The sequence below is a fragment of the Rutilus rutilus genome, assembly GCF_951802725.1.
Source record: "Rutilus rutilus genome assembly, chromosome: 9".
In the NCBI taxonomy this organism is placed as follows: Eukaryota; Metazoa; Chordata; class Actinopteri; order Cypriniformes; family Leuciscidae; genus Rutilus; species Rutilus rutilus.
The window spans coordinates 27,417,681-27,442,310 of record NC_140223.1 but is presented as its reverse complement, the minus strand read 5'-3'; the positions used below and the strand labels follow the sequence as shown (position 1 = coordinate 27,442,310).

The window sequence follows — 24,630 nt, the reverse complement described above, 5'->3', positions numbered from 1 at the left end:
TTATTATTGATAAGCTGCCAGCCTCACACCTGCCACATGCTTTTGATATTTACCATTGCATAACTGTTCAGTGAAATACTTCCAGAGAATTATTGATTACGTCTCATCTTCTTCTTCTTCCTGGAAAGAGGTCTTAAAAGGTATATCTTTGGATATGTTTCCATGTCTTTGGCTTTAATACAATACATGTCTATCCTATGATGAAGCACAACATTTTTTTGTTGTTTTAACTTAAAAAAGGAAGTTACCTGTTTGCCTTAAAATTGTGTTCATTGAAATAATTTTTTTTAGTTATTACAATGAAGGAGATTGATTTAATAAAAAGGAACTCAAAATATTTTGTTATCTGAACCACATTAGTTATCTAAGTTGATTTGACAAAAGATTTTTTTACAATACAGTGTTGTATGTTAAAGTTGATGCAAAAAAAGTTGCATTATGCATTGGCTCTGAAACATAGATTTTATTCAAACAAACAATTAAAAATAGTGATATCTGCTAAAGTACAATTAAAAGCAGATTTGCACACATCCGTAAAACATTCTTTCCGATGACACATTATAGCCTCGAAAAACATAGTCAATGAGAGCTATCATCGTTGTTAAACGACAAATATAACCGCTTTTATTTTCTTATTTACAGTTTGGATAGGATGAAGAGTATGTGAAAGACGGGAAAAGGAAAATATGAAGGAATCATAATAATAGAAAAGAATAAGTCAAAAGGAAACGCTTCGCGGTGAGAAATTAACACGACGTGAAAGTTTTCCAGAAGAAGTTCTTGCATCCGGCTTTACGCTCGCGAGGTGCCAGCATGGGTCCGGCGGCGCGCTCGAGCTCCAAACGCACGTCATCTTTCTCCACAGCGCGAGACAGATCCTCGGGCTCCAGCGCCTCGTTTTCTGCTTGCACGAGGTCTGAGAGCAAGTCTGCAAGTGTGTATCTGGCGAGTTCCTGAAATTAAAAGAGAGTGGGAAAAAACATTAGGATATTTACATCACTTGTTGCCACAGTGCGTCCGATAAAGCGAGACTTTTTTTTTTTTAAATGAACGTTTGCGAATAACTGTCAAAAAATTGGACACTTATTTAGTTTTATATCAACTGCTTCAGCGTTGTGTTAAATAAACCAAAGGTTTGCAACATTTAGAATTTTGCTCTTTTAACTTAAGTCGGAATGTCTGACATCCGCCATTCACTGACCATATTTCCGTGTTTTATATGTAGACTATTATCGTTACTTAATTGTTAATCGCTTGTTATTATACATATAATATCTTGCATATACTTTCTCTTGTTTCTGCCATGGGACATTGACATTTCTAGCTTTTTTTCTGATTACGTTCTGGACCATGAAAAACATGCGCATGAGATTATATTAATCACAATCAACGTTATGTAACTTCAAACGATATCTATCTATACATTCTCTGTAAATAAATTGCAGAACTTTGCTATTTTCCAAGTGCAGATGCGTCCGTCAATTTCAGCACCATGGACAGTGCTTTTGTTTGTTTGCTGTCGTATCAGAGAGAATATGAGCATTTAGACTCAATCTAAAGTCATTTATAATGTCTATAAAATTTCCCAAACTATTAAAGTAATGTACCTGTTTTCCAGCCGGGTTGAGAAGAGATCTCTGCAGAAGTTGGCGGAGTTTGGCGTCTGACGGTGCTGCTGAGACGCTGCTGACGGCGAGCGCGAGGGACAGGAGCGCCAGTGCGCACTGGATACGCGTTGAGAGCATCTTTGAAAAGTATTGATTTGGTGAGTAAAAGTAAAAGGAGAGAGATGCGTCGGGTAGCGTTGCCTCTTCTCAATGCTCCTTCTGTTGCAAATCATTCCTCCAAGGTTGCCTTTTAAACGATCCGTCTGACGTCAGGAGGCAAGGGGGGTTTCCTCCGCGTGCGTTTGAGTGATGCTGAGTGACAAAGATGACACCGATTAGGGGCGTGAATCCTACTGGAGGTGAAAGGGATTAATGAGCGATTTAACCTGCAATCGTTACTCAACCCTGAACGCAAACTATATGCCATACTGTATTTTGTCTATGTGTGAGTTTAACTGGGACCAAGTATACCCACAAGGATAGAAAAACCTGAAATCACTTTCAAAAACACAATAATCATACCTAACGAAAGTGTAAATGTATGTTTAAAAAAAGTTCCGTGGTTGGAGAAAATATACTTAGCACAGTTTTAAACAAAACATTGAAAAGTCCCACTATGTGAGGATCAAATTGTGGAAAATGCTCTCACAATTATAGTAAAACATGCCCTAATCTGACAAATCAGCCCAAATAATGTTTTAGTTTAAATCTACTGATATCAACAGATTTATGGTTTAGGGATAGTTTAGGGTTAGAGTTTCGAGCATCGTCTCTGCAAAAACCACTGCATCTAATATGCTACTTCCCTATAGTAGGCGAAAAACAGTACGTGAAAAAAAAAAAAAATTGTCTGAATTCATAGTAGAGTAAATAATTACACGGATGACTATTACAACAGGTGTTGTGCCGAATTTCGACCCCCGCCAAATTACCCCGTAGCATTGGTAGTAGGTTTAGGATTAGTTGTTAGGGGTGGGGTTAGGAGGCAATCAGGTACTGACTTCAACGAGGGGGGTAATAATTGGCAGGGGGTCGAAATTCGGCACAACACCGGCGAGATTCTTAAGTGTGCATACGATTGACACTTTACTATCCCATGAGGCCACGGGTGAATATTTGTTAATGTCCTTGAAGCGACGCAACTGATGCTGGTAGGTCACATGGTCATGACAACATGAATGTAGTACACCGGTTCGGAATATATTTACGCTATTCAGACATTCATAATATATTATACTTTTTTTTAGCGCAGTTATAGTACTTATTTAATATAAGTACGTAACCTCGAGCGAATGTGATTTCGAACGCAGCCATATGAATGTGTTCATGAGTGTTTCATTGAATCATTTATTCAACTGATTCAAAAACATTGCATCATGCGGGAACGAAACGTCAATATTCATATTGTTGAACGGTTCTGCTGTGGGTTTGTTTAGAAGTATTTTGACAGAGCAAAAAAAACAGAAAAAAATCTGAAATATCACTGTCAAAACTGTCTACTGAACTAATTACTAAATATTACATTTTTGTTTACTGAACTTTAAAAGCTATATCATACAATTGTGCTGCTTTGTTATAGGCCCACCAATAATTATGCAGCCATAACACATACTGCATATTATCATTATTAATATTTATCAAGCAAATCTGCCAGACTTTTAGGTTTAGTAGCTTTTTGTAATTATTTTTCATAAAGTCTATGCACTGACAAGGCAAGTTTATTTAGGCACATTTCATACACAAGGAGCTTTACATAAAAGGGATTTTAAAAGAAATATGAAAGATACAAGTAAGAAATAAAAACTGATTTAAAATTGCAATGAAAACAGTCCTAGGTCAGATTCCAGAGCTCCAGAGCTTCAAGTTGGTTCTCTGGTAAACCTATTCGCCCAGGTCGCGCAAATATTAATTGAAGTCGGTCTGGTTTACACTGGCTCATGCGTGTGCGCATTGACGTCAGTGTTTCCGAGAAGAGCCTCGTGTCCTACTGCTTTCTCCCGGCCGGTCGGGTCGTGGATATGTTTGCCTCTTCCCTCCATGGGGGTTCTCAGTCGCCTGCGTACTTCTAATCAAGACCCAAGCTCCGATTAAGTGACGGTAATGGCCAGTCATGATCCACTCCGCGCGCGCCTTCTGGTCCGTGATGTTTTAGAGGAGAACTCGCGCTGATTCCGTTGAACCCGTGAGGATGGCGTAACGGTCGTACCCGCGCTTAGGCTGCGAACCTGGTGACTTGGGACGCGTCCGAAGCAGCATTATTTACGCAGTTACTATTTTTCGCACACCAGCACGCTTCGCACGCTGTTAAGTGCAAATTAATCTCAGACTAACACTTACCGACAGTATTTTTCACAGCCTGTATTTTTCAATGCTAATTGCAGTCTTGTGTGCTTGGAGCGCACGCAGTAGCCTTTGGCGGTTTGAGAATGCAAACATATTTAGACACATGGTTGGTGGCAATGATTTCTATTAGCGCTAGAGTTTGGCAGAGGCCACCGAACTGCACGAGATCTTATAAACTTTAAGACACACACATTTAAATATCCTAAAAATGTTTTAGATAGTGAATACACTCAGTAGCCAAATGAGAAAATATCAATCCAAATGGCATTTATGGTAAAGAAATAATTTCACAAATATGTTAAAAGTACAAGTAAAACAATATACTGTTCAAAAGTAAGACAAAATAAATTAAGGACACATTTTGTGACACTTTTTACTTTCATCTTAAAGACCGGTTCATTAGAAGTCATTGCAAAACAACAAACTATTTTGCTATTAATTCAATAAAAATCATACATTAAGTGTGCATTTTAAGTGTTCAAATAAGTTTAAGCACTTTAACACTTGCATATACAGGCCAAGCACTCTTCATTGGGTTAACAAACCTGCAGTGTTTCTAATTAAAGCTTCAGTTTATTGAAGGAGGTTCACAATCTCATTTTCTCTTTCTCTCTGTTAAATGAATGTTGGCCTTTTCTTATTATAATGAATGTGCTGATTGAAGTCATGGCTGAAATCCTACACTGCAGCAAGAAAATGCCTTTCTGATGAACTACACAAAACCAAGGAATTTTTCATTTTAAGCTTAATAAAACCAATCTTTAATCAGAACTGGGCTTCAAACACGGTCAGCTAGTCACTTTTGCTCGATTGTGAGTCAGCCTTCAGGTTTGGCAATTGCTTGCTAAGGGGGATTGCTCATACTTAGGCAATAGTTGGCATATTTAATGCTTGTTTATAACCCTATACATTAAGTATTAAACTTTGGATGTAGCTTGTCCTGAGACATGAATGATAACACAAAATAAAAGTACTTTCTCTGTGAGATAAAACAGTCAGTGATAAACTAGCTACTAATTACATCCTTAACAGTGTAATTAGATTACTGTACTAATAACTCTCTCTCTAAAAAATATCACATTACTTATTACTAATTTCTTTCTTAATCCCATATAAACATTGACCATTTGAACAATATAGGGAAAGACATGAAACTGCTCTTTTAATACTTTCCATACATTATTCTTGAACTGACCAAAGTATTTAAAGGGAGAAATTTACATTAAAAACATACAGTTACGGACTGGTGGCTGTAGACAGCGCACGACGAAAGAGATGATTAGAAATACAAAGTCTTATAGTAAACTCTGAAGAATCACAAGTACGTTCAACACAAACAATAACCGACAAATGACTGAACAAAACAGGGAGTATATATACCCATAGTAAATGAGGGAACTTAACAGGAACAGCTGGACAAGCTATTTGACTGATCACAATGGAGCTACAGAAAAACAAGACGCTAAAAACTACTCAGAAATGACTAATTTTTGCAACTGCTTAGCAAAACCCTGGCAACCATTCAAAACACCAAGCAACATAGTTGTTCAATTAAATTGTAGTTTTAATTGGAATTTACAGAGAGAGACTTTCAAGAAAAACTGGATTTTTTTTTGACTGATGAGGTGCTACAAAGGCTCATCTGTTTTACTGAAAGGTCATTAACCTGTCAAATACACACACACTGTAATACAAAATGGGGTCAGGTGCACAGTGTGACTCCAGCTGGCCATAGCAATCTGGACACATCTGTCCATCATCCCGAAGAGACAGACAGGCCTGTCCATGATGAACACTTTCCCATTCATTTGTCCAGCAGTGTTTCAATCATATTTTAAACAGTGTCATGTCACCTGTGCACACTTACAGACAGACACACACACACACACATCACACATATATATATATATATATATATATATAGCACATGCCCTATAACACACATATTCATACATATTGGATGTGATGATGAAGACTTTGATGGCCATCTGGCTAAGGAAATGGGATGTGTCAAGGTGGATGCGTGGGGTTTGGGGGAGCGGTGGATTCTACGCTCCATTAATCACATCTCCTTTCCTCTCTCTTTACCTCCCTCCCTTAACCTTTGTTTTCTTCACTTCCATCCTGTCACTTCCCTCAACTGTTTCTCCACCTTCTCCCTCCCTTCCATAAATAGATTTACTCCAGTGCATCATTCATCTTTTTAATTTATTCACGAAACAGGAATTAAAAGTAAATGAGAGAGAGGGAGGGGAGAAATATAATACAATAAATGATATATCACGTTTATTATATTCTTTATCTTAATATAGATAGATGGATAGGTGCATATGTATATATACAGAGAGAGAGAGAGAATAGATTTTAAAAAATAACTTATTTTATTTTATTATTATTTAAAAAAAAACGTATTTACAATTTAGATACTTACAATAGATAAAGAAGGGGAGAGAGATAGAGGGAACGAGAGACGGTGATAAAGAGAGAGAGAGATGCCGATACAGATGCAAATCTGATAAATAAGCACTTTGATTTGAATTGCATGCTCTTAAATTCATCTGTCAGGTTTCAGGCTCCTCAGAGACTCAGAGGAATTACTCACATGCCCTTCGTCCACCTCGCAGGCTTATCCTCTTCCGCTGGCATTTTGTCTTTCCTCACTTTTACACACACACATAAAGCGTGGAAATTTGTGTATGAAGGTGTGAAATGACTTGCAGCCACACATACACACACACACAAACAGTCGCACACACAAGCATAAGTGAACAGAGAACCTGTCATTCTCCCAGCATACACATGGATATTCAAATTTTTTATGTTTATGTTTAATGATAGAGTGTTGTGGGTGTTTGCCAGGGCTTTAAACTAAGTTTTTAGGCCCATATTAAAATAATCCATGCTAAAAATTTATAATATCTTGGTCTTTGTGACCCGGTTCCCTTCTTCAATATCTGTGGGATGTTTTTGCTGTTTAATCCCACTGTTTAATGCATGATAGAATCACATTCTATATCTGATATAAAAGTCTTTTATGCATAACACCAAACATATAAGCTTCTGGTCTTGAAATTGGGGCCAGTCTGTTCCATTGTGGTGATGTGTTCTTTTTGCGCTTCTTCTTGGTTGATTCTTGTGATACTTCTATCATCCATTCTTATCATCTCTGTCACCATCAAAAGATTTTTAATAAGCTTCCGGCTAATTGCAAGAAATTTCACACCATGATGAGCAAAGTTTGAACGAATTAAGCATGAGAAATGTGAGTGGTTCATACATTTTTCAAACTGGAAACAACCACGTAAGTCTTTTAATTACGATAAAGGTCAAATTGCCGTTTTAGGCCTTCATCTCATTCTCTTTTTTTCTCTCGCAGTTATTTGTGCATATTCTGTATTAACACTGTAGTACCTGAGGTTCTAGCACAGACATTGTTGTATGTTAGAGCAAACATGAAATGTAAAATTCATACATGACTGCCTCTTCAACCATTTTATACAAAATATCTTTATGAATCCTTTGATAACTTGAAACTTTGTGAGGGTAACGTCACAGGTGAGCGGGTTCAATTTTCAGACACCCAATAGTGGGACACTCATTTATCAGTGATGGAAAATCTTTATCTGAGAATGACCTTTTTAATGACAGTTTTATTAACAAATGAAATCCAATCTAACATAAGTAAAATCATTTGCACTCTTTGCTTAGATTAATTGAATTATCATTAAGTATGAAATATGATTGAACAAAGGTTGATATATAAAGGTTGAAACTAATTTGTTTGTGTGTGTGTGTGTGGTTCAAGTATATGCTACGTTATGGGGACAAACCCAACGAAGATAGCAATATGTGAAATTCTTGTCCTTTTGTTTGTACAGTATAAAAAATATTTTGTCTATTATATCAAAATCCACTCTAGGCATGATAAAGGCCATGAATATTTCACCCATGAGTTCACATTGTATACTAATGAATATATGCACGTCTTTTTTGCTCGCTCTCATTCATAAAGTTAATGCTTCCTGTAAAATATACTGTACCACTTCAGCATCCATGTGAAGAGCATGGTGCAACATTTTAGCAGTTCTATGCATTGAAATCATGTGCTTCAGGCACATGCCCAATGATATAACATTACTCACTGTATTTCTCACCAGGCACACGCAAACATATTCACATAGTCCCAAACAAATGGTACTTCTGTGAAGTGTTACACCCCGTGTGTGTAATAGCAGAATCAGTGGTATTTAGTGGTGGAGCAGTCAGGCCGAGACGAGAGAAAAGAGCACCTGGCAGCAGAATCATTCAGCATTGATATTTAAACACAGCCCCGCCGAACCCTGTCTACCCATCCTCACACTGCTAATCAGCTCTTCAACTTAGACAGAGAGAACATACTTTCTCTCAAGTGTGCGTGTGCGTGTGAATGTCTTTGAGCAGGTCAAAATCATCTGAGCGTCTCGAAAAATAAATTGCTTTCAAAACTTTTCATCTCCGTTTTTGCAACAAAGAATCGGCTGCAATTTAACCGCTGTGATTCATTTATACAGCTTAAATAAAATCAAATCTCTTTTTCCTCTACCAGAAATATGAAAATGTAACCAGTTTCTATTCATGCATGTGCAGAATTCATGCTAAGCAGACGACAGCTCCAAAACTAGTTTGCTTTTTTAACAAATTATGCAACTCTCAGTTTTTTCATTCACTTCTTAATTGCTTAATTTGTTTTGTTCCTTTTGAAGTCGCTACAATCAGACACAGTTTGCCATGATGTCACTTCCTACTGTCACCTTTTTGATTTACATATTCATTAAATGTGATTCATACTTGTTTACATATTCCGTTTTCAGGGTTTTAGAACAATTCGTAGCAAATGCATTCTGAAATCTCATTGTGACATCATTCCAGATTCCATTTTGTGTTCTTCTTAACAGACATGTTAAACTAGTGTACACTTAAATGCAAACAAATCTAGGGGTCTCTTTCCAAAACACTGAATGTCTCAGGTCCCATGGTTTCCTGAGAAGGGGAACGAGACACTTGGATTGATGCTATGGGGAACGTCATTATCGTGACCGATGTGGTGTAAGACCAGGAAACAGAGAGTTATTTTTAGCTACTTTGTGCTTATTCGTTTACTCAAGATCAGTGCACTTCACTTTCATAACAGAACAGACTTGACTCACAGAACCAGGCTTAATCAAAAACTTCTCTCTAGACATGCATAGTGATAACGTCTCGGTTACGTATGGTAACCCACGTTCCCTGAAAGAGGGAATGGAGACGTTCGTCTACTTCGAGAGATCAATCTACTTCGAGAGAAACTACTAATTATTACTATTTTTAGTAGTATAACACCAGCGTCAAATCCATATCCCCCGGGAGACAATAAGGCAAGAACATGGGCTTACCCCGAATGCAACGCAATGAGAGCATCCAGCTTTTATCTTACATGCGCATACAAACAAGCGGCTCCAGAAGACAAAAAAGCTGATGATGTACATTGCAAGCGCCCTCTTATTATCACAGGTGCTTCAGTATGACGTCATAGACTGTTGTAGGCCAATAAAATTGTTGTGTTTACACACAGGGCTTGACATTAACACCCGCCAACCCGCCAAATGTGGGTGAATTTTGCTCGTGGCGGGTAACATAGTCACTTGATAACATTGATAACAATTCATTGCATGAATAAGGTAGGTTAGATACAGCAGTTTCATGCACTGTAGGCTTCCACTGGTTTGATTATTTACCGTTTCATGTCAAGGAAAAGTTCCATGTTTACCACAGCACAGCTCGCTCGGAGCGTTCAGTGTCGGTTCTATATACTGTAAACCTTCAGTTAATGTTAATAATATTTGTTTCAATCACTGAATGAAGCCTGCTATATAAGAGTCGCGACCTTAAATTGCTTGCACAAAACTCTTGATCAGCACTCAACATTTGCTTTGTTGTTGTTCATTTAAACCGTTATGCGCAGAGAGCGTGACGCCTCATTCGCGCCGCAAGACCTCCAGACGCGCGTAAACGCATCTTTACATTGACTTAACATTGAAATCACTCGCGCCAGACGCTCTATTCGCGTTTGGTGTGAACGCAGCATGAGGCTGAGGGCGAGAGAGAGAAAGAGTGCCTGCGAGTGCGAGCGAGCGAGAGTGAGGTCTGCGGTCTTGGCCATTAGTTGATTTACTTGTTTTTGTGTAGGTAATACGTTGTCAAATATGTTTAAATTTAAATAAACTACCTATACAAGTAGTTATGTCTCTTTGTATTAATTTGTCCTGTTATTGACGTAATGCGCGTCATTGACAAAATGCGCAACCAGATGTTCGAATAGTTCGAATATAGGCTATGTGTTTTTTTTAGAGGGAATATTCGAACGTCATTTTTGAGCAATTTTGACAGCCCTAATGAGTATTACATGCACACAGTGTTGCCTTGCGTTTGCACACTAGTGACCGACAACACAGAAACGAAGAGACAGCTAGCTGCCCTGCTGGAGTTACGTCGTATGCCGGTGGAGCTATGTGGTGACATATAATATAATACATAATACATGGTTTTATTTAAAAAAAAAAGGAGCTTTACACACAACCTTATCAGAGCTAATGATAATGACCTGTATTGTTATATATTTATGTAGTCTTGATTTGGGTGTGTACAGTGGTTTTACATTTAAAAGGGTTGTAAATCTAGTTCAAGTAAATTTTAGCATGCCATAGTCAACTTTTATCAGGTAATTTCACAACAACAAAAATGTGGCTAGTAAAAATGCTGTGTGGCTAGTAAATTTGGAAAACCACTAGCCACATTGGCTAGTGAGCAAAAAGGTTAATGTCAAGCCCTGTTTACACACATGGTTCAGACACTGTTTATGGTGATAACGTTCCCCATAGTGTCAGTCCAAGACGCAGTGTTGAGTTTCACTTCGAAAGGGAACGGAATGACCGCCAAAGGGACAGGGATTCGATTTCATGTCTTGATACCCTCACATCTTAGCCTTTCTTTGGCTCTCAGTGAACCACCCATTGACCGAACAGGCTGTGTGTTAAGGCATCTGTCTGCCTGTAGTATACATGTCTGATCTTTATGGAAATGAGAGATGTGACACACTTCAAACTGTATTTAGAATGGTTTGAAGGCATATCACAGAAAATGCAGTATCTACTCAATGAAGGTCAGGTGATCTCCCTCCCTCCGTCCCTCGCTCTTTCTATATCTCCTTTTCCAAATAGTCAAACTAGCTTTCCCATATGACAGTATGATGTGTTTCACAACAGAATATTTTAACATGGATGCAGTCATCAAGTCTGCTTCAAGCATCTGTGATTTAATGAGTCTAATCTTTTGGTGTGAAGATGAAGAAAATAACACAGACACTTTATTCCACAGCCTCAGAGCACCAAAATAAAAACATAAGACGTATGTTAAATATAATAGCCTTCACTGAGTAATTCAAAATTTAAACGATGACACACTGCAGCTTTAACTATTTAAAATTGTATTTAAAATGGTCCAATTTGACAAAATAGGTTAGTGAGGACCGGAATCAAAAACGAAGCATTCATTGATAATGGTAAACTTCATGTATACTTGCACCAGCATAATGTTTATAAAAAATGTATCAGAGAAATTTCACAGGCAATGTGTGAGAAAATAACATGTTATTTGTGCTCATCACTTGGCAACATGACACAGCAGCAAAGTATCTCTGAGAAAGACATTTGACAAATAAAAACATGGGTACTATACGGTTATCCGGACCACACCTGACCACACGTGACCACAACCGCTCTTGGTTGGTCGTAACCCCAGTGACGGGTAGGTTTAGGGGCGGGGTTGGGGTCATATGTGGTCCGGATAACTGTATAGTACCAAAACATGTGAATGCACCAACTAATTAGAACTAGAAAAAACAATATTATGAAATATCCCTGAATATTACATTTGGTTAATTTCTTTTCGTTATGATTTAAACAAATATTTAATGTTTTGGATTATGGGTTGGATTATCTTGTCATGATAGAAGCACTGAGCCAAATAATCTGTCTGACCCTCAATGACCCAATTTTTCCAAACAGAAACATCACAACACAATAGAGGAGTCCCTCCAAAGGGTTTTAATGATGGCGGTAAACATATTGCAGTTTTACAGCAAAAGCAGTTGACTGTACAGTCTGGCTTCGGTTTGTCCTACAGTAATTTTCTGAAGCCTATGAGTCACAGAGGAGGTAGAACTAGCCGTGTGATCACTTTAAGCGAGTTTAAATGGGGATTTGGAGGCAGAAGTGGACATATTTGTGCTGGCTCATTTCTCTAATGTTGTTTCCCTGCTGATGGTGCAGTGTGCTGGTAATGAAGTTAATTTAATGTCAGTGTAAAATGACTGGGAGGCGACTCTTTTCACTGCCTTGCGCTGAACAATTTCTTAGTAGATACAGGACCTCATTAGACCTTTGCTGTGGTAGAAAACTTTCAAATAAGATGCAGAATTGAAGGTCTCTTGTGTAATGCAGATAAAACGCACAACAATTATGATAGAAACCACGTACCAGTGTGCTCCGCTGTCTGCTGTGGTTCTGCACCTGTGATGAATATTCAGCCTCACGCCAAAATAAATCATATTTTATCTGAGTTGAGAATGGGAGTTTGCAGTCTATATGAGACCCTGGATCACAAAACCAGTCACATGGGTATATTTGTGGCAATAGCCAACAATACATTGTATGGTTCAAAATTATCGATTTTTCTTTTCTGCCAAAAATCATTAGGCTATTGAGTAAAGATCATGGTTTTTTGTAAATATATAAAACATTTATTTTTGTGAGTGAATGCAGCACATTCGCGAACATAAATGGACAACTTTAAAGGCTTTTCTCAATGTTTCGATTTTTTTTGTACCCTCAGATTCCAGATTTTCAAATAGTTGTATCTCGGCCAAATATTGTCATATCATAACAAACCATACATCAATGGAAAGCTTATTTATTCAGCTTTCATATGAGGTATACATCTCAATTTCAAAATATTGACCCATGTGACTGGTTTTGTGGTTCAGGGTCACATATTGGATGTGATTTCATAAAAAACTACTGAGGAATAGACCTCATTCACAGCAGCGCCATCTTTGACATACTTTGATAGACATACACTAGCCTATATTACCAAAAGAATTGGGACACCCCTCCAAATCATTGAATTCAGGTGTTCCAATGACTTCCATGGCCACAGTTGTATAAAATCAAGCACCTAGGCATGCAGACTGCTTCTACAAATATTTGTGAAAGAATGGGTCGCTCTCAGGAGCTCAGTGAATTCAAGCCTGGTATACCGTGACAGGTTGCCACCTCTGCAATAAGTCCATTCGTGAAATTTCCTCACTACTAAATTTTCCACGGTCAACTGAGCAGAAGTCACCAACTTTCTGCAGAGTCAATAGCTACAGACCTCCAAACTTCGTGTGGCCTTCAGATCACCAAGTTTTTACATCACCAAGTGCAATGCAAAGCGTCGGATGCAGGGGTGTAAAGCATGCCGCCACTGGACTCTAGAGCAGTGGAGACGTGTTCTCTGGAGTGACGAATCACGCTTCTCTGTCTGGCAATCCGATGAATGAGTCTGGTTTTGGCGGTTGCCAGGAGAACGGTACTTGCCTGACTGCATTGTGCCAAGTGTAAAGTTTGGTGGAGGGGGGATTATGGTGTGGGGTTGTTTTTCAGGGGTTGGGCTTGGCCCCTTAGTTCCAGTGAAAGGAACTCTTAATGCTTCAGCACACCAAGACATTTTGGACAATTTCATGCTCCAACTTTGTGGGAACAGTTTGGGGATGGTCCCTTCCTATTCCAAAATGACTGCTCACCACTGCTCATCAATAAAGACATGGATGTGCGAGGTGTGGAGGAACTTGACTGGCCTGCACAGAGTCCTGACCTCAACCCGACAGAACACCATTGTGATGAATTAGAGCGGAGACTGCGAGCCAGGCCTTCTCGTCCAACATCAGTGCCTGACCTCACAAATGCGCTTCTAGAAGAATGATCAAAAATTCCCATAAACACACTCCTAAACCTTGTGGAAAGCCTTCCCAGAAGAGTTGAAGCTATTATAGATGCAAAGGGTGGGCCAACTCCATATTAAACCCTACAGATTAAGAATGGTATGTCATTAAAATTCATGTGCATGTAAAGGCAGACGTCCCAAAACCTTTGGCAATATAGTGTACATCTCTGTGGGTTGTACCACTGTTATTTAATGTGTTTTTGGATTGTTCTGCTGAGGAAACACTATAAAAATGTCTTTCCATGAAACTTAATACAGACGCATGAGCTGTAGATCTATCTATCTATCTATCTATCTATCTATCTATCTAAAATATATTACATAAAATTTCATTCATACTTTATTTATCAAATCAGTTGCCAGAAAATTATACCAGAATTATTTATTTATGTGTGTGTGTGTGTGTGTGTGTGTGTGTGTGTGTGTGTGTGTGTGTGTGTGTGTGTGTGTGTGTGTGTGTGTGTGTGTGTGTGTGTTTTTGTTTATATTACATTGTGGGAACCAAATGTCCCCACAAGGATAGTAAAACATGAGATCACCTCCATTGTGGGGACCAGCCAGCGGTCCCCACGAGGGAAATGGGTTAATAAACATACTAAATTATATTTTTTTGAAAATGTAAAAATGCAGAAAGTTTTCTGTGATGGTATAGGTTTAGGGGTAGGGTTAGTGTAAGGGGACAGAATATACAGTTTGTACTGTATAAAAACCATTACGTCTATGGAGAGTCCCCACAAAGATGTGTGCGCCTGTGTGTGTGTGTGTGTGTGTGTGTGTGTGTGTGTGTGTGTGTGTGTGTGTGTGTGTGTGTGTGTGTGTGTGTGTGTGTGTGTGTGTGTGTGTGTGTGTGTGATCTCAGTATTAGCTTTGTGATCATGTAATAGACCATTTGACAAAGCCATGGTCTGTCATCAGTTCAGTCAGCTTCCATCAGCATCAGAGCATATGAAAACATACACAACACACACACACACATGCTAAAGATATCTTTATAGGTGGCCTAGCAGTGGGGAGAATGTTAAATGGAGTTTATGAGATGAATGGTAGGGAGTGTTTAAGGCCTCAAAGGCTAATGGACCAGCTCAGTGTGTGCAGACAGCATGCTGGTCTTCTCAAAGCACACATAAACACTTAAACGCACACACCACTGTGTTTAAGAGGCCGTGCTGTTTTCCTCTGAAACGGATGAGTGATTGTGATTTGTGTTGTTTGAATAATTATTTGATGATTGCCTGCATCGTTCACCGACTAATGTCCTCATGTAGGCCTACATATTCACACTCACTTATACACACACATTTATCTATATATTTAGGACATACTATAAACTTCTGTAATGTTTTGAACAGTTATTATTACTGTTGTTAATTATAAAATACAATCATTAATAATAATAATTATTATTATTCACTAATTATTATTAAATTAAAATATTTCAATACAGTTAATAACAAGTACAGACTAGCTCTGAATTGTAAAAAGGGAATAAATATACATGCATTTTATATGTTGTTATGTTGTGTTAAACTTTAATGTTTAAGTTATGTTGTTTGGCAGCTTGGTTAGGGTTAGGGTTAGAAATATATATATATATATATATATATATATACAGGTGAAACTCGCAAATTTTGAATATATTGTGCAAAAGTTTGTGTATTTCAGTAAAGTAATATATTTAGTATATAACTATATACATGCATGATTTTACTTTTCAGAAGGCCGACATTTCTGTATTTAAAATCTTTTTTTAATCTTTTTTATTTCATGTAGCCTAATATTAAATTTTTCTGAAATTTGGGGTTTTCTGTAAGCCATAATCATCAAAATTAAACTTTTGCACGAAATTCAAAAAAAAATTTGTTTCACCTGTATATACAGTATATATATATATATATATATATATATATATATATATATATATATATATATATATATATATATTATTACTCACATTTTATTTGAGCATAATAAAACAATAAAACATATTTTAATTCCCAAAAGAGGTTTTGACAGATTTTAGAACTTCTGGCTAATTTTGTCCAGAAATAAGGTTTTCTTTAACTGTCTCTCAAAAGCAGATTTAAAGTTGTTTTTTAACAGCAGTTTGGCAGCATCAACATTTGCAAATATTTGAGCTCAACATAAACCAAATGAAGTATGCCTCCATGAGAAATAACAGTATGTTGTGGGCAGGCAGGCAGTGAGTGCTGAAAAAGAGAAATTAACCAGCTGACACGATGACTCATCACGTTCAATGTAGCACAACTAATTGTTTTGATTGACAGCTGTAGAGACAGTGGCTAGTGTATCTCCATCTGACCAGATTAAAATGAAAGAATAGTTAAGTAACAAAATACCATATATAAGCTGCATTGCAATGAATTGGAATGACTTTGGCTGTGTGCCTATTTCTCATCACTTATTTTTACATGCAGAAGGTCGTGAATGATGAGTCTTTTGTTTGGACACGTCACTGGCTTTGCTAGAGCTGTGTGGACAGTGAAGATACACTCAATTCATGCTTTGGGCCTATTGTTTTCCTCATAACAGAAGGATTGTCTGATATTTGTGTTTTGTTTTAGCTGGATGAGGGGAATTATGAGGGAATAACATGGAAAATCCTTGTATGGGTGCATGTGTGCATGAGAGATATTGCTAATCTTTCCTTCCTACAGTATACAAAGGAAAATATTATTGCTCTTTTATAGTTTTGGAGACTTTTTCCATAAAAAAATCATAAAAACTATTACAATTAGGCTATAAAATTATAGATATATATAGTAAAAACATGTAATTATGGATATAATATAGGCTATAAGTTTACACTGTCAGAATTTGATGAGAAATATTTGAGTTTGTATTCCATAACTTTGATTGCAGATTGTGGCATCTGAGCACAGTTTGAGACATTATTGTGATTACAGGGGTCATTTACTCAGGAGAAACATCTGAGAAGCAGGAGACTTAAAATTCTCATTTGCTTTCCATTTGATTTCATTTCTCAGGAGGAATTGAAGATATATTTCCGTAGGATTTCTTTTTATGAGAAAATGTTTTGTTTTTGCACTTATTTTCTCCTAATTGGCTCAAACAAGTAAGTATAGAAATTTTCACATAAGCACACATACCATATGGTTATTCTAATGCAAGTAAAATGAGCATGACTTGAAGGCTATAAAAACACATCCACACACACTTGAGAAAGTGTGTACTCGGTAAACAGCAGAGAGCCGTTTATGCATGACGGAAAGTCTCTTCTCATGCTTGCTAATCAGTCCAGATGTGTTGAAATATTTGCGGTCCTTTCAGGACCATAATTAAACAACAATTACAACTGCCTAACAGCTTTTTCCACCCTGTCTGCGCGTTCGTGCGCGAGCCTGAAGGGACAGAGCTCGAGTCATGGAGCAGTGTGTGTTTTCACATGCAATAACACGCTAATGAAGAACACATCAAACTGGAGCGCGCGCGAGAGAGAGAGAACCAACTGCAAATGATCCGTGTGAATTATTTGTTCTCTTCAAAGATGTTCCATCAGTCATGCGTGCTCGTCCGGATCTTACTGACAGAAAGGTGGACCCCAGTTAACACATTTATGTTCTAAGTTGTGGGAACAGTGATTTTTAATGGTTAACGTTAAAATGTCTGGTTATCTTGTCGTGGTAAGAAAATATAGGCTAATGTTAGTATTTTCCTAACGTTATTTTTTTCACAATATATAACATTCTCTGAACGTTTATTTGTAATATTCCAAGAAGTTTAACATTAACAACCGTCAAGTAGCCTACAAATAACATCATAAGGATGTTCTGGAAATGTTGTTCTAAGAACATTTCGCGCAACATCATAATTGCATAGCTATCAAATATGACTAAGAACACACTATAGAGTAGGCTAAATGTTATTTAAAGAACATTGTATCTTAACATTTACATAACCTTTACAAAACATTAGTGAAAGTTGTGGGAACATATCCCCTGTTAGCCGGTGTCCACAAGCATTCAGAATAGAATGTTTCTCGTTGTTTTCACTCCTTTGTCATTCTCAATCATTTTGGTGTGTCGTGCGACTCGTGCCTCTCACCATGATAAACAGAAATGATCGAAATAATCCTTAATGCCTGTTAATTACTATAATCACCACTGTGACATCACTCTCTCTCTCTCTCTCTCTCTCTCTCTCTCTCTCTCACACACACACACATCATTAATGCTAATGTTCCCTACACAAACAGTTCAAAGAAAAGACAGCATATAATGTATACCTCATCATCATATTCACTTCATCCACCACAACAAAAAAAAGCCCTTTTATTTGTATTCTTTATTTTATTCTTTATTAACTTCCAGTCGATTGACTGACAGAACCAATTAACTGGTGATTTGACCACAGCTGTTATTATCAAGAGATTTGAGAAGTTAATTGGCAACTTCAAGTGAGGGCCTCAGCAGGAAGTAAAGCCCTTCCAGTAGAAGTTTTTGCATCCCGCTTTACGTTCCCGAGCGGGAATGTGGTTCGAGCTCTCTGCCGAACGTTCTAGCTCCACCCGTAGGCCCTCGTTTTCGTCCACCGTTGAAATATCATTCTCACGCATCTCCATTTCAGGCATGGAGAGCAGGGAAAGGAGTTCTTCGATGTCTTTCTTGGTCCAGTCCTGGGAAAACATATGATGGGATCAACATTTAAGTTCATTCAACATTTAAGCCCCCCCACACACACACATTTTCCCTTTTGTTTGGATAATAAACACTGTCTAGTAGGCTAAAGCTAATGGTGTGCATTCATTTAGATTAACCTATGAGAAAACGCAGAAAAGCCATTTTGTATTTATAGGGGAATGTGCTTTTTGATTAGAGCTAATTGTATTCCATTAACTCAAAGTTCCTGTATAGTAAAAGATAATGCATTTACTTGGCAAGATGTAAATGAGAAAAACAGAGTGTCATTTAGAAATGTGTGTGTGAGTGAAGGAAAAGCAAAGAGAGACTGGAAGTAATGATGTCTTCCTATAGAATTAGAAGGGGTAAAAGTAATTTCCCATTTAAACATCTATTAAAAGTAGAATGAACTAGAACATTAAACAAACTAAACATTTCAACAATCTGAAACTGAAATAGTCCTGAAAAGGATAATAATCGAATTATGAAACTGTCATTATTTACTGTTATATGTATATATTTCATTTATTTATTCTGCAGAACACAAGATATTTGAAAAAAGACCTTTGTGTTGTTGTTGTTGTTGTTTTTTTGGTCCATAAAAAGTCAATGGGGTCCAATGATGTTTTGATCTCCATTGACTTGCATTGTATGGACAAAAACAGCTGAAATGTTCTTTTTCTTTAGTGTTCCGCAGAAGACAGCCAGTCGGTACAGGTTTGGAATGACATGAGAGTGAGTAAACAACAATTTTGGGGGGTAAACTATTTACGCTATTTATGACCATTTATGTGTATTTAGAAAAAAAGTCTAAATTGATATTGGAATATAATGTAAGTTAAATATTTGAGTGTGAGATGGCAGCATTGAACATGCAGATAATGGAAAACTCATTTGAACAGATGGTAAAAATATAAAAAAAATATGTCCAAGGAACGTTTTGCTAATGTTCCCATTAAGGTCTCAGAACGTAAAAATCTTTTTCTTGGTTATTTTAACAAGATTTTATCATTTTGCAAGTATTATGGAACGTAACATTTGAAAGTTCTCTGCACCATCTGGAAAAAAAGTAACAAGTAGTATAATTTTCTCAGAAAACAGAAAAACATTCCATGAATAATGTATAAATAATATTTTTGTTCTGTTTTGATAATGTTACTAAAGACCAGATAACTTAGAATGAACATTCCGGAAGATTTTGAGAGAAATTTGGCAGAAAGTTCTGATAACGTTCCCTGTCAGCTGGGCCACTCAATGTCGATGCGCTTTCGAGACTCACCTGTGTAGCCTGTCCAATCGCTTTTGCTCTCTGCAGAAGTCTGCGATGGCGGAAGTCCAGGTCCTGTTCTAGATGGGAGTTCGCACTGCGACCACACAGCACAAGAGACAGACCCAACAGGGCCAAATAACACTGCAACTCACACAGTCTCATCTCAAACCTCTGTTTTCCGCTCACGGAGTGTCTCTTCAGAGCTGTGGTTCTGGTTCTGGACCCTCGGAAATCCCAAGCGCTCTTTTTAAACTCTCCCTCCGCTCGTATTATTGACTGACAGCTGCCCAGGTTGCTGGGTGATGGCGGATTGTGAAGTCATAAAGCATTAAAATTCTTCTGGACCCACACTAATGGGAGGCACTCTCATTAAGATAAGGCAAATGAACGAATTGCGACTTGACAATGGGAGCTACAATAAAAGCATTAGAGACTTGGATTTGGGTTTGTTCAGCTAATCTAAAACAAATACAACAGAGAAATGCCTGGGTTTGCGTCTCCCTCGCTCTGAAGCGCACGCCACGGCAGAAGTGAAGGATAAAAGGTTTATTAACTTAATTGATTCTGAGTGAAGAGTTTAATGTGTCTTTTCTTGAAGTGTTAACGCAAGACGTAAGTGCGTTTGTGCTGTTGAGGACATATTCCATTCCCTTTGAAAAGATAAACGAATGAATTTAATGGTTTGTGAATTCTGAATTTGAGATTCAAAGCATTGATGAAAGATAAAATGACAGGTGTGATATATAAATCAAAGCCCAAACGTAATAAGTATTTACAGTAAAGACACAAAGACAACCTTTGCTATTGCTTATATGAAGCCAATGTTCTTTTCTCTTTCAGATTGCCTTCAGAAATGTGAATTTATTTGGATTTCTGACCATTTTACGTTCAACATTGTAGCATTTAGTTATAAATGGTGGCACTGGTGCTTTTGAGTGTGAGGTGACGTCCCAGTACTGCTTTACTGTAAGTGATTTCTTTAAGAGATCACCACCTCAAAACGAGTGCATTTTGATAACAAACGTTTATAGAGACTTGTCAAACTCAAAATCATAAAGTGAAATGTAACACAAAAACATTCGCATTAGGCATTCAAAAAGAGATTCTGCCCTGACATCTTGTGGTGAGCCTTAAGTAGTCATGACTTACTTAAAAAGACAAACAAATCTCAAAACCAGGTTAAGGATAGATAGATAGATAGATAGATAGATAGATAGATAGATAGATAGATAGATAGATAGATAGATAGATAGATAGATAGATAGATAGATAGATAGATAGATAGATAGATAGATAGATAGATAGATAGATAGATAGATAGATAGATAGATAGATAGATAGATAGATAGATAGATAGATAGATAGATAGATAGATAGATAGATAGATAGATAGATAGATAGATAGATAGATAGATAGATAGATAGATAGATAGATAGATAGATAGATAGATAGATAGATAGATAGATAGATAGATAGATAGATAGATAGATAGATAGATAGATAGATAGATAGATAGATAGATAGATAGATAGATAGATAGATAGATAGATAGATAGATAGATAGATAGATAGATAGATAGATAGATAGATAGATAGATAGATAGATAGATAGATAGATAGATAGATAGATAGATAGATAGATAGATAGATAGATAGATAGATAGATAGATAGATAGATAGATAGATAGATAGATAGATAGATAGATAGATAGATAGATAGATAGATAGATAGATAGATAGATAGATAGATAGATAGATAGATAGATAGATAGATAGATAGATAGATAGATAGATAGATAGATAGATAGATAGATAGATAGATAGATAGATAGATAGATAGATAGATAGATAGATAGATAGATAGATAGATAGATAGATAGATAGATAGATAGATAGATAGATAGATAGATAGATAGATAGATAGATAGATAGATAGATAGATAGATAGATAGATAGATAGATAGATAGATAGATAGATAGATAGATAGATAGATAGATAGATAGATAGATAGATAGATAGATAGATAGATAGATAGATAGATAGATAGATAGATAGATAGATAGATAGATAGATAGATAGATAGATAGATAGATAGACAGACATCTTCATCCAAAAGATTATTTATTCAATTAGTGCAATGTTACTACACATCCAAACACAATAATCATTATTTATGGACTGAATTAAGGGGACAAAAAAGTGTCATAGGCCAATTAAAACTTGGAACTGAGATTGTTATCCTATACATTTTCTACAGAAATATTCAATATATACACATTGTTTTGGGACCAAAAACCATTACAGCATTTTCAATTATACAGTTCTCGAGCTATTAAACACTGCAGTCAAAAAAAAAGAGACCATTAACTTCAAAACTAAATGCGTGCAATCATGTTTTAAGTTGCAATTATGAAACTGCAAAACACAGTGTTTGTGATTCATATGGACACACAAATCACACGTTCGGCCAATTCAGCTTTCTATCATTCAGTACAGAAAAAGACAAGAAATATACACCCGACTGCGTGCGACAGACCTGCAACAAAGCAGATTATACAATGAAAGCAGTTTTCATATTTTCTGTATATTAAGACTACACTCATAGTTATTCAAAGGATTTGGCATTGATAAGCTTTCACATGTAATAATTCATTACAATTTCTGTGAATATGAGTCATCAGGAAATCGCCTTAATGCAATGATGAGCATGTGAATTCACATACTGTAATAACTACACATGTACACACTTTTTCTCTCAACGTTTCTCAAGTTTCTTTTCCTAATAGCACCAATAACTCTGAGTCATTCAGAGTTAAATATGAACAAGCTTAAATATGTTTAGCAAAACTACAGCACAAAAAGCTATTCCAAATAAGCTTTACACAAACAATTCAGAGAAATTCAAAGAAACAGACTTTGATTTTTTTTTCTTGAATAAAGTTCCAAAAGCAAAGTATATATAGCAACGTATTTGTACACTAAAGCATTCAGAAAATCATAGTCAAATTATTTATAAGCATGCCTTGCTTACACTGAAAATTGCACACAATGCTTTCTTTTAATTCAGGATATTTAGGCAATTCCTTAAAGGATGTATATTATAAAATAAATTTGAAGCTTGGAAGACTGACAATTATTTACTACGCATTATTGTTTATTAAATTAGTAACACATTAAGATAATATGTGTTTATAGTGTTAGTCAGGAAGACATTAATGTGTAATAGTTAACTATTAAAATGTAGGTATTTAAACTTTAATTACTAAACTATTTCTCAGTGGCATTGCTAAAGTGTAGATTACCTATTCTGTTTCTATTCATTTTAAATACTGAATTAAATATACAGTTTATGCTCAATATGAGCAACCTGAGCTCAAACTATTATTCACTTAGTGCATGTTTCTCAATGCAGGCTTGAATCTTGCCAGAGGGGGAAAAAAAAAAGTCATGACAAAAGTCATTCATAATTAACTACAATTTAAAAATAGTTACACTTTAGAGCATGAAAGCTGTAATGAGAAGTAGCTGAACTGAAGTCACCCAAAATCCTGATTTGCCCAGTACATTTGAGAGAAAAACACATTTATAAGTGCTGGACAGGACACAGAGGACAGAACGCTGAAGAATCCTTAGCTGGTACCCACTGGGCTGGTACCTTGGATTTAGGAAAGAGCAAATCCAATACAATGAACTTCCATTGTTTTGTTTGGTTTTTGTTCCTAAAAAAGTTAGAATCAACTAAAGGTTGGAATACACAACACAACTTTCTGAACAGATTTTAAAACATTAGAAAAACTGGACTTCATTCTCTAAACGACTGAGGATCATGCACTACCAGACTTCCAAGTCATTCGAACACAACAAACTCGCACAGAAACACGCGCCTCGTTGCTAGAAGACGCATTACAGTTTAAACAACTGTTGTAGCAAGAAAAACTTTGGATGCAGCCTTTGGTGGGTAGATTCTTGTTTTATTTGTGCTGATGAGTCACATATTTAGGCTAATTTGTTACGCATGTTCTGTTAATTCACTTTTGTATTGGTATTGTATTTGTATTGCAACACTGGTAGATAGAGGACAGCTTCGGTTTCAGTAGCGCTAAGATATGCGTTCTAAAATCGGTTCGTGTTTTGATATCCTCCGACTAAATGGAATCATATTCTGAAGCTAAAAAGTCTGTGCCTATCATACACTACGCCAATCTGCAGACTGGCGCAGACTTTCGGCAACTATTGTCGACTCATCTAAACTGAGCAAAAGTCGTGCAGTGTATTCCAGCCTTAAAAGTTCTGATTGGGTGAAATGTGTTTAAAAATTACCAGTTGCTCCACCCGTAACTGTATCATTCCACTCGTTGACTGGTTCACAAGGAACATAATGACAAGTCACTCATAACCAGTTGTTTCCAGCTGAAACACTTGAGGGCTGACTTCACGGATCCTACCTACGTTACACAAGTCATGGAAAACTGACAAGTGGAAGTTTATAGTTCAAGTCTCATACCAAGGTCACCTCTGACCTTAAGGCTACTGCTTCATACAGACCCGACAGCGGCTGATGATATCTTTCTCTCTTGCTATCTGTTGGACAGGCATACTGAAGAACAAGAAACAGGGTAAAGGTTCATTGATGTTGTTTACTTAAAGGTGGGGTATGTAATTCTCTTTTTTGGCCATTTTTTCAAAATCAC

At 36.8% G+C, this 24,630-nt stretch overlaps 3 protein-coding genes across 3 annotated transcripts in view; all 3 read right to left on the bottom strand.

The window, feature by feature from the left end:
* Positions 1-448: 448 nt before the first annotated feature.
* On the bottom strand, positions 449-1,833 carry sst1.1 (somatostatin 1, tandem duplicate 1). The gene is made up of 2 exons (XM_084419860.1): positions 1,608-1,833; positions 449-953 (listed from the first exon to the last, which is right to left on the bottom strand). The coding sequence occupies exons 1-2, from the start codon at positions 1,743-1,745 to the stop codon at positions 747-749; spliced, it is 345 nt and encodes a 114-aa protein (XP_084275986.1). The 5' UTR covers positions 1,746-1,833; the 3' UTR covers positions 449-746.
* A 16,484-nt stretch (positions 1,834-18,317) lies between these two features.
* sst1.2 (somatostatin 1, tandem duplicate 2) lies at positions 18,318-20,152 on the bottom strand. Its single transcript, XM_084419032.1, has 2 exons — positions 19,947-20,152; positions 18,318-18,663 (listed from the first exon to the last, which is right to left on the bottom strand). The coding sequence occupies exons 1-2, from the start codon at positions 20,097-20,099 to the stop codon at positions 18,454-18,456; spliced, it is 363 nt and encodes a 120-aa protein (XP_084275158.1). The 5' UTR covers positions 20,100-20,152; the 3' UTR covers positions 18,318-18,453.
* Positions 20,153-22,051: 1,899 nt separating this feature from the next.
* Positions 22,052-24,630, bottom strand: part of LOC311297369 (uncharacterized protein) — a 36,568-nt gene continuing 33,989 nt past the window's right edge. Inside the window, exon 52 of the mRNA XM_084419617.1 lies at positions 22,052-24,536. Within this exon, the coding sequence (XP_084275743.1) occupies positions 24,467-24,536 (70 nt within the window). The 3' untranslated portion in view covers positions 22,052-24,466. The remainder of the gene's footprint in view (positions 24,537-24,630) is intronic.

Bases quoted from the DNA above. Each gene is read 5' to 3' on its own strand.
- sst1.1 (XM_084419860.1), bottom strand. From the start codon at position 1,745: ATGCTCTCAACGCGTATCCAGTGCGCACTGGCGCTCCTGTCCCTCGCG. The intron at 954-1,607 runs GTACATTACTTT...TTTTAATTTCAG, and splicing joins TCAACCCGGCTGGAAAACAG to GAACTCGCCAGATACACACT.
- sst1.2 (XM_084419032.1), bottom strand. From the start codon at position 20,099: ATGAGACTGTGTGAGTTGCAGTGTTATTTGGCCCTGTTGGGTCTGTCT. The intron at 18,664-19,946 runs GTGAGTCTCGAA...ATGTTTTCCCAG, and splicing joins CGATTGGACAGGCTACACAG to GACTGGACCAAGAAAGACAT.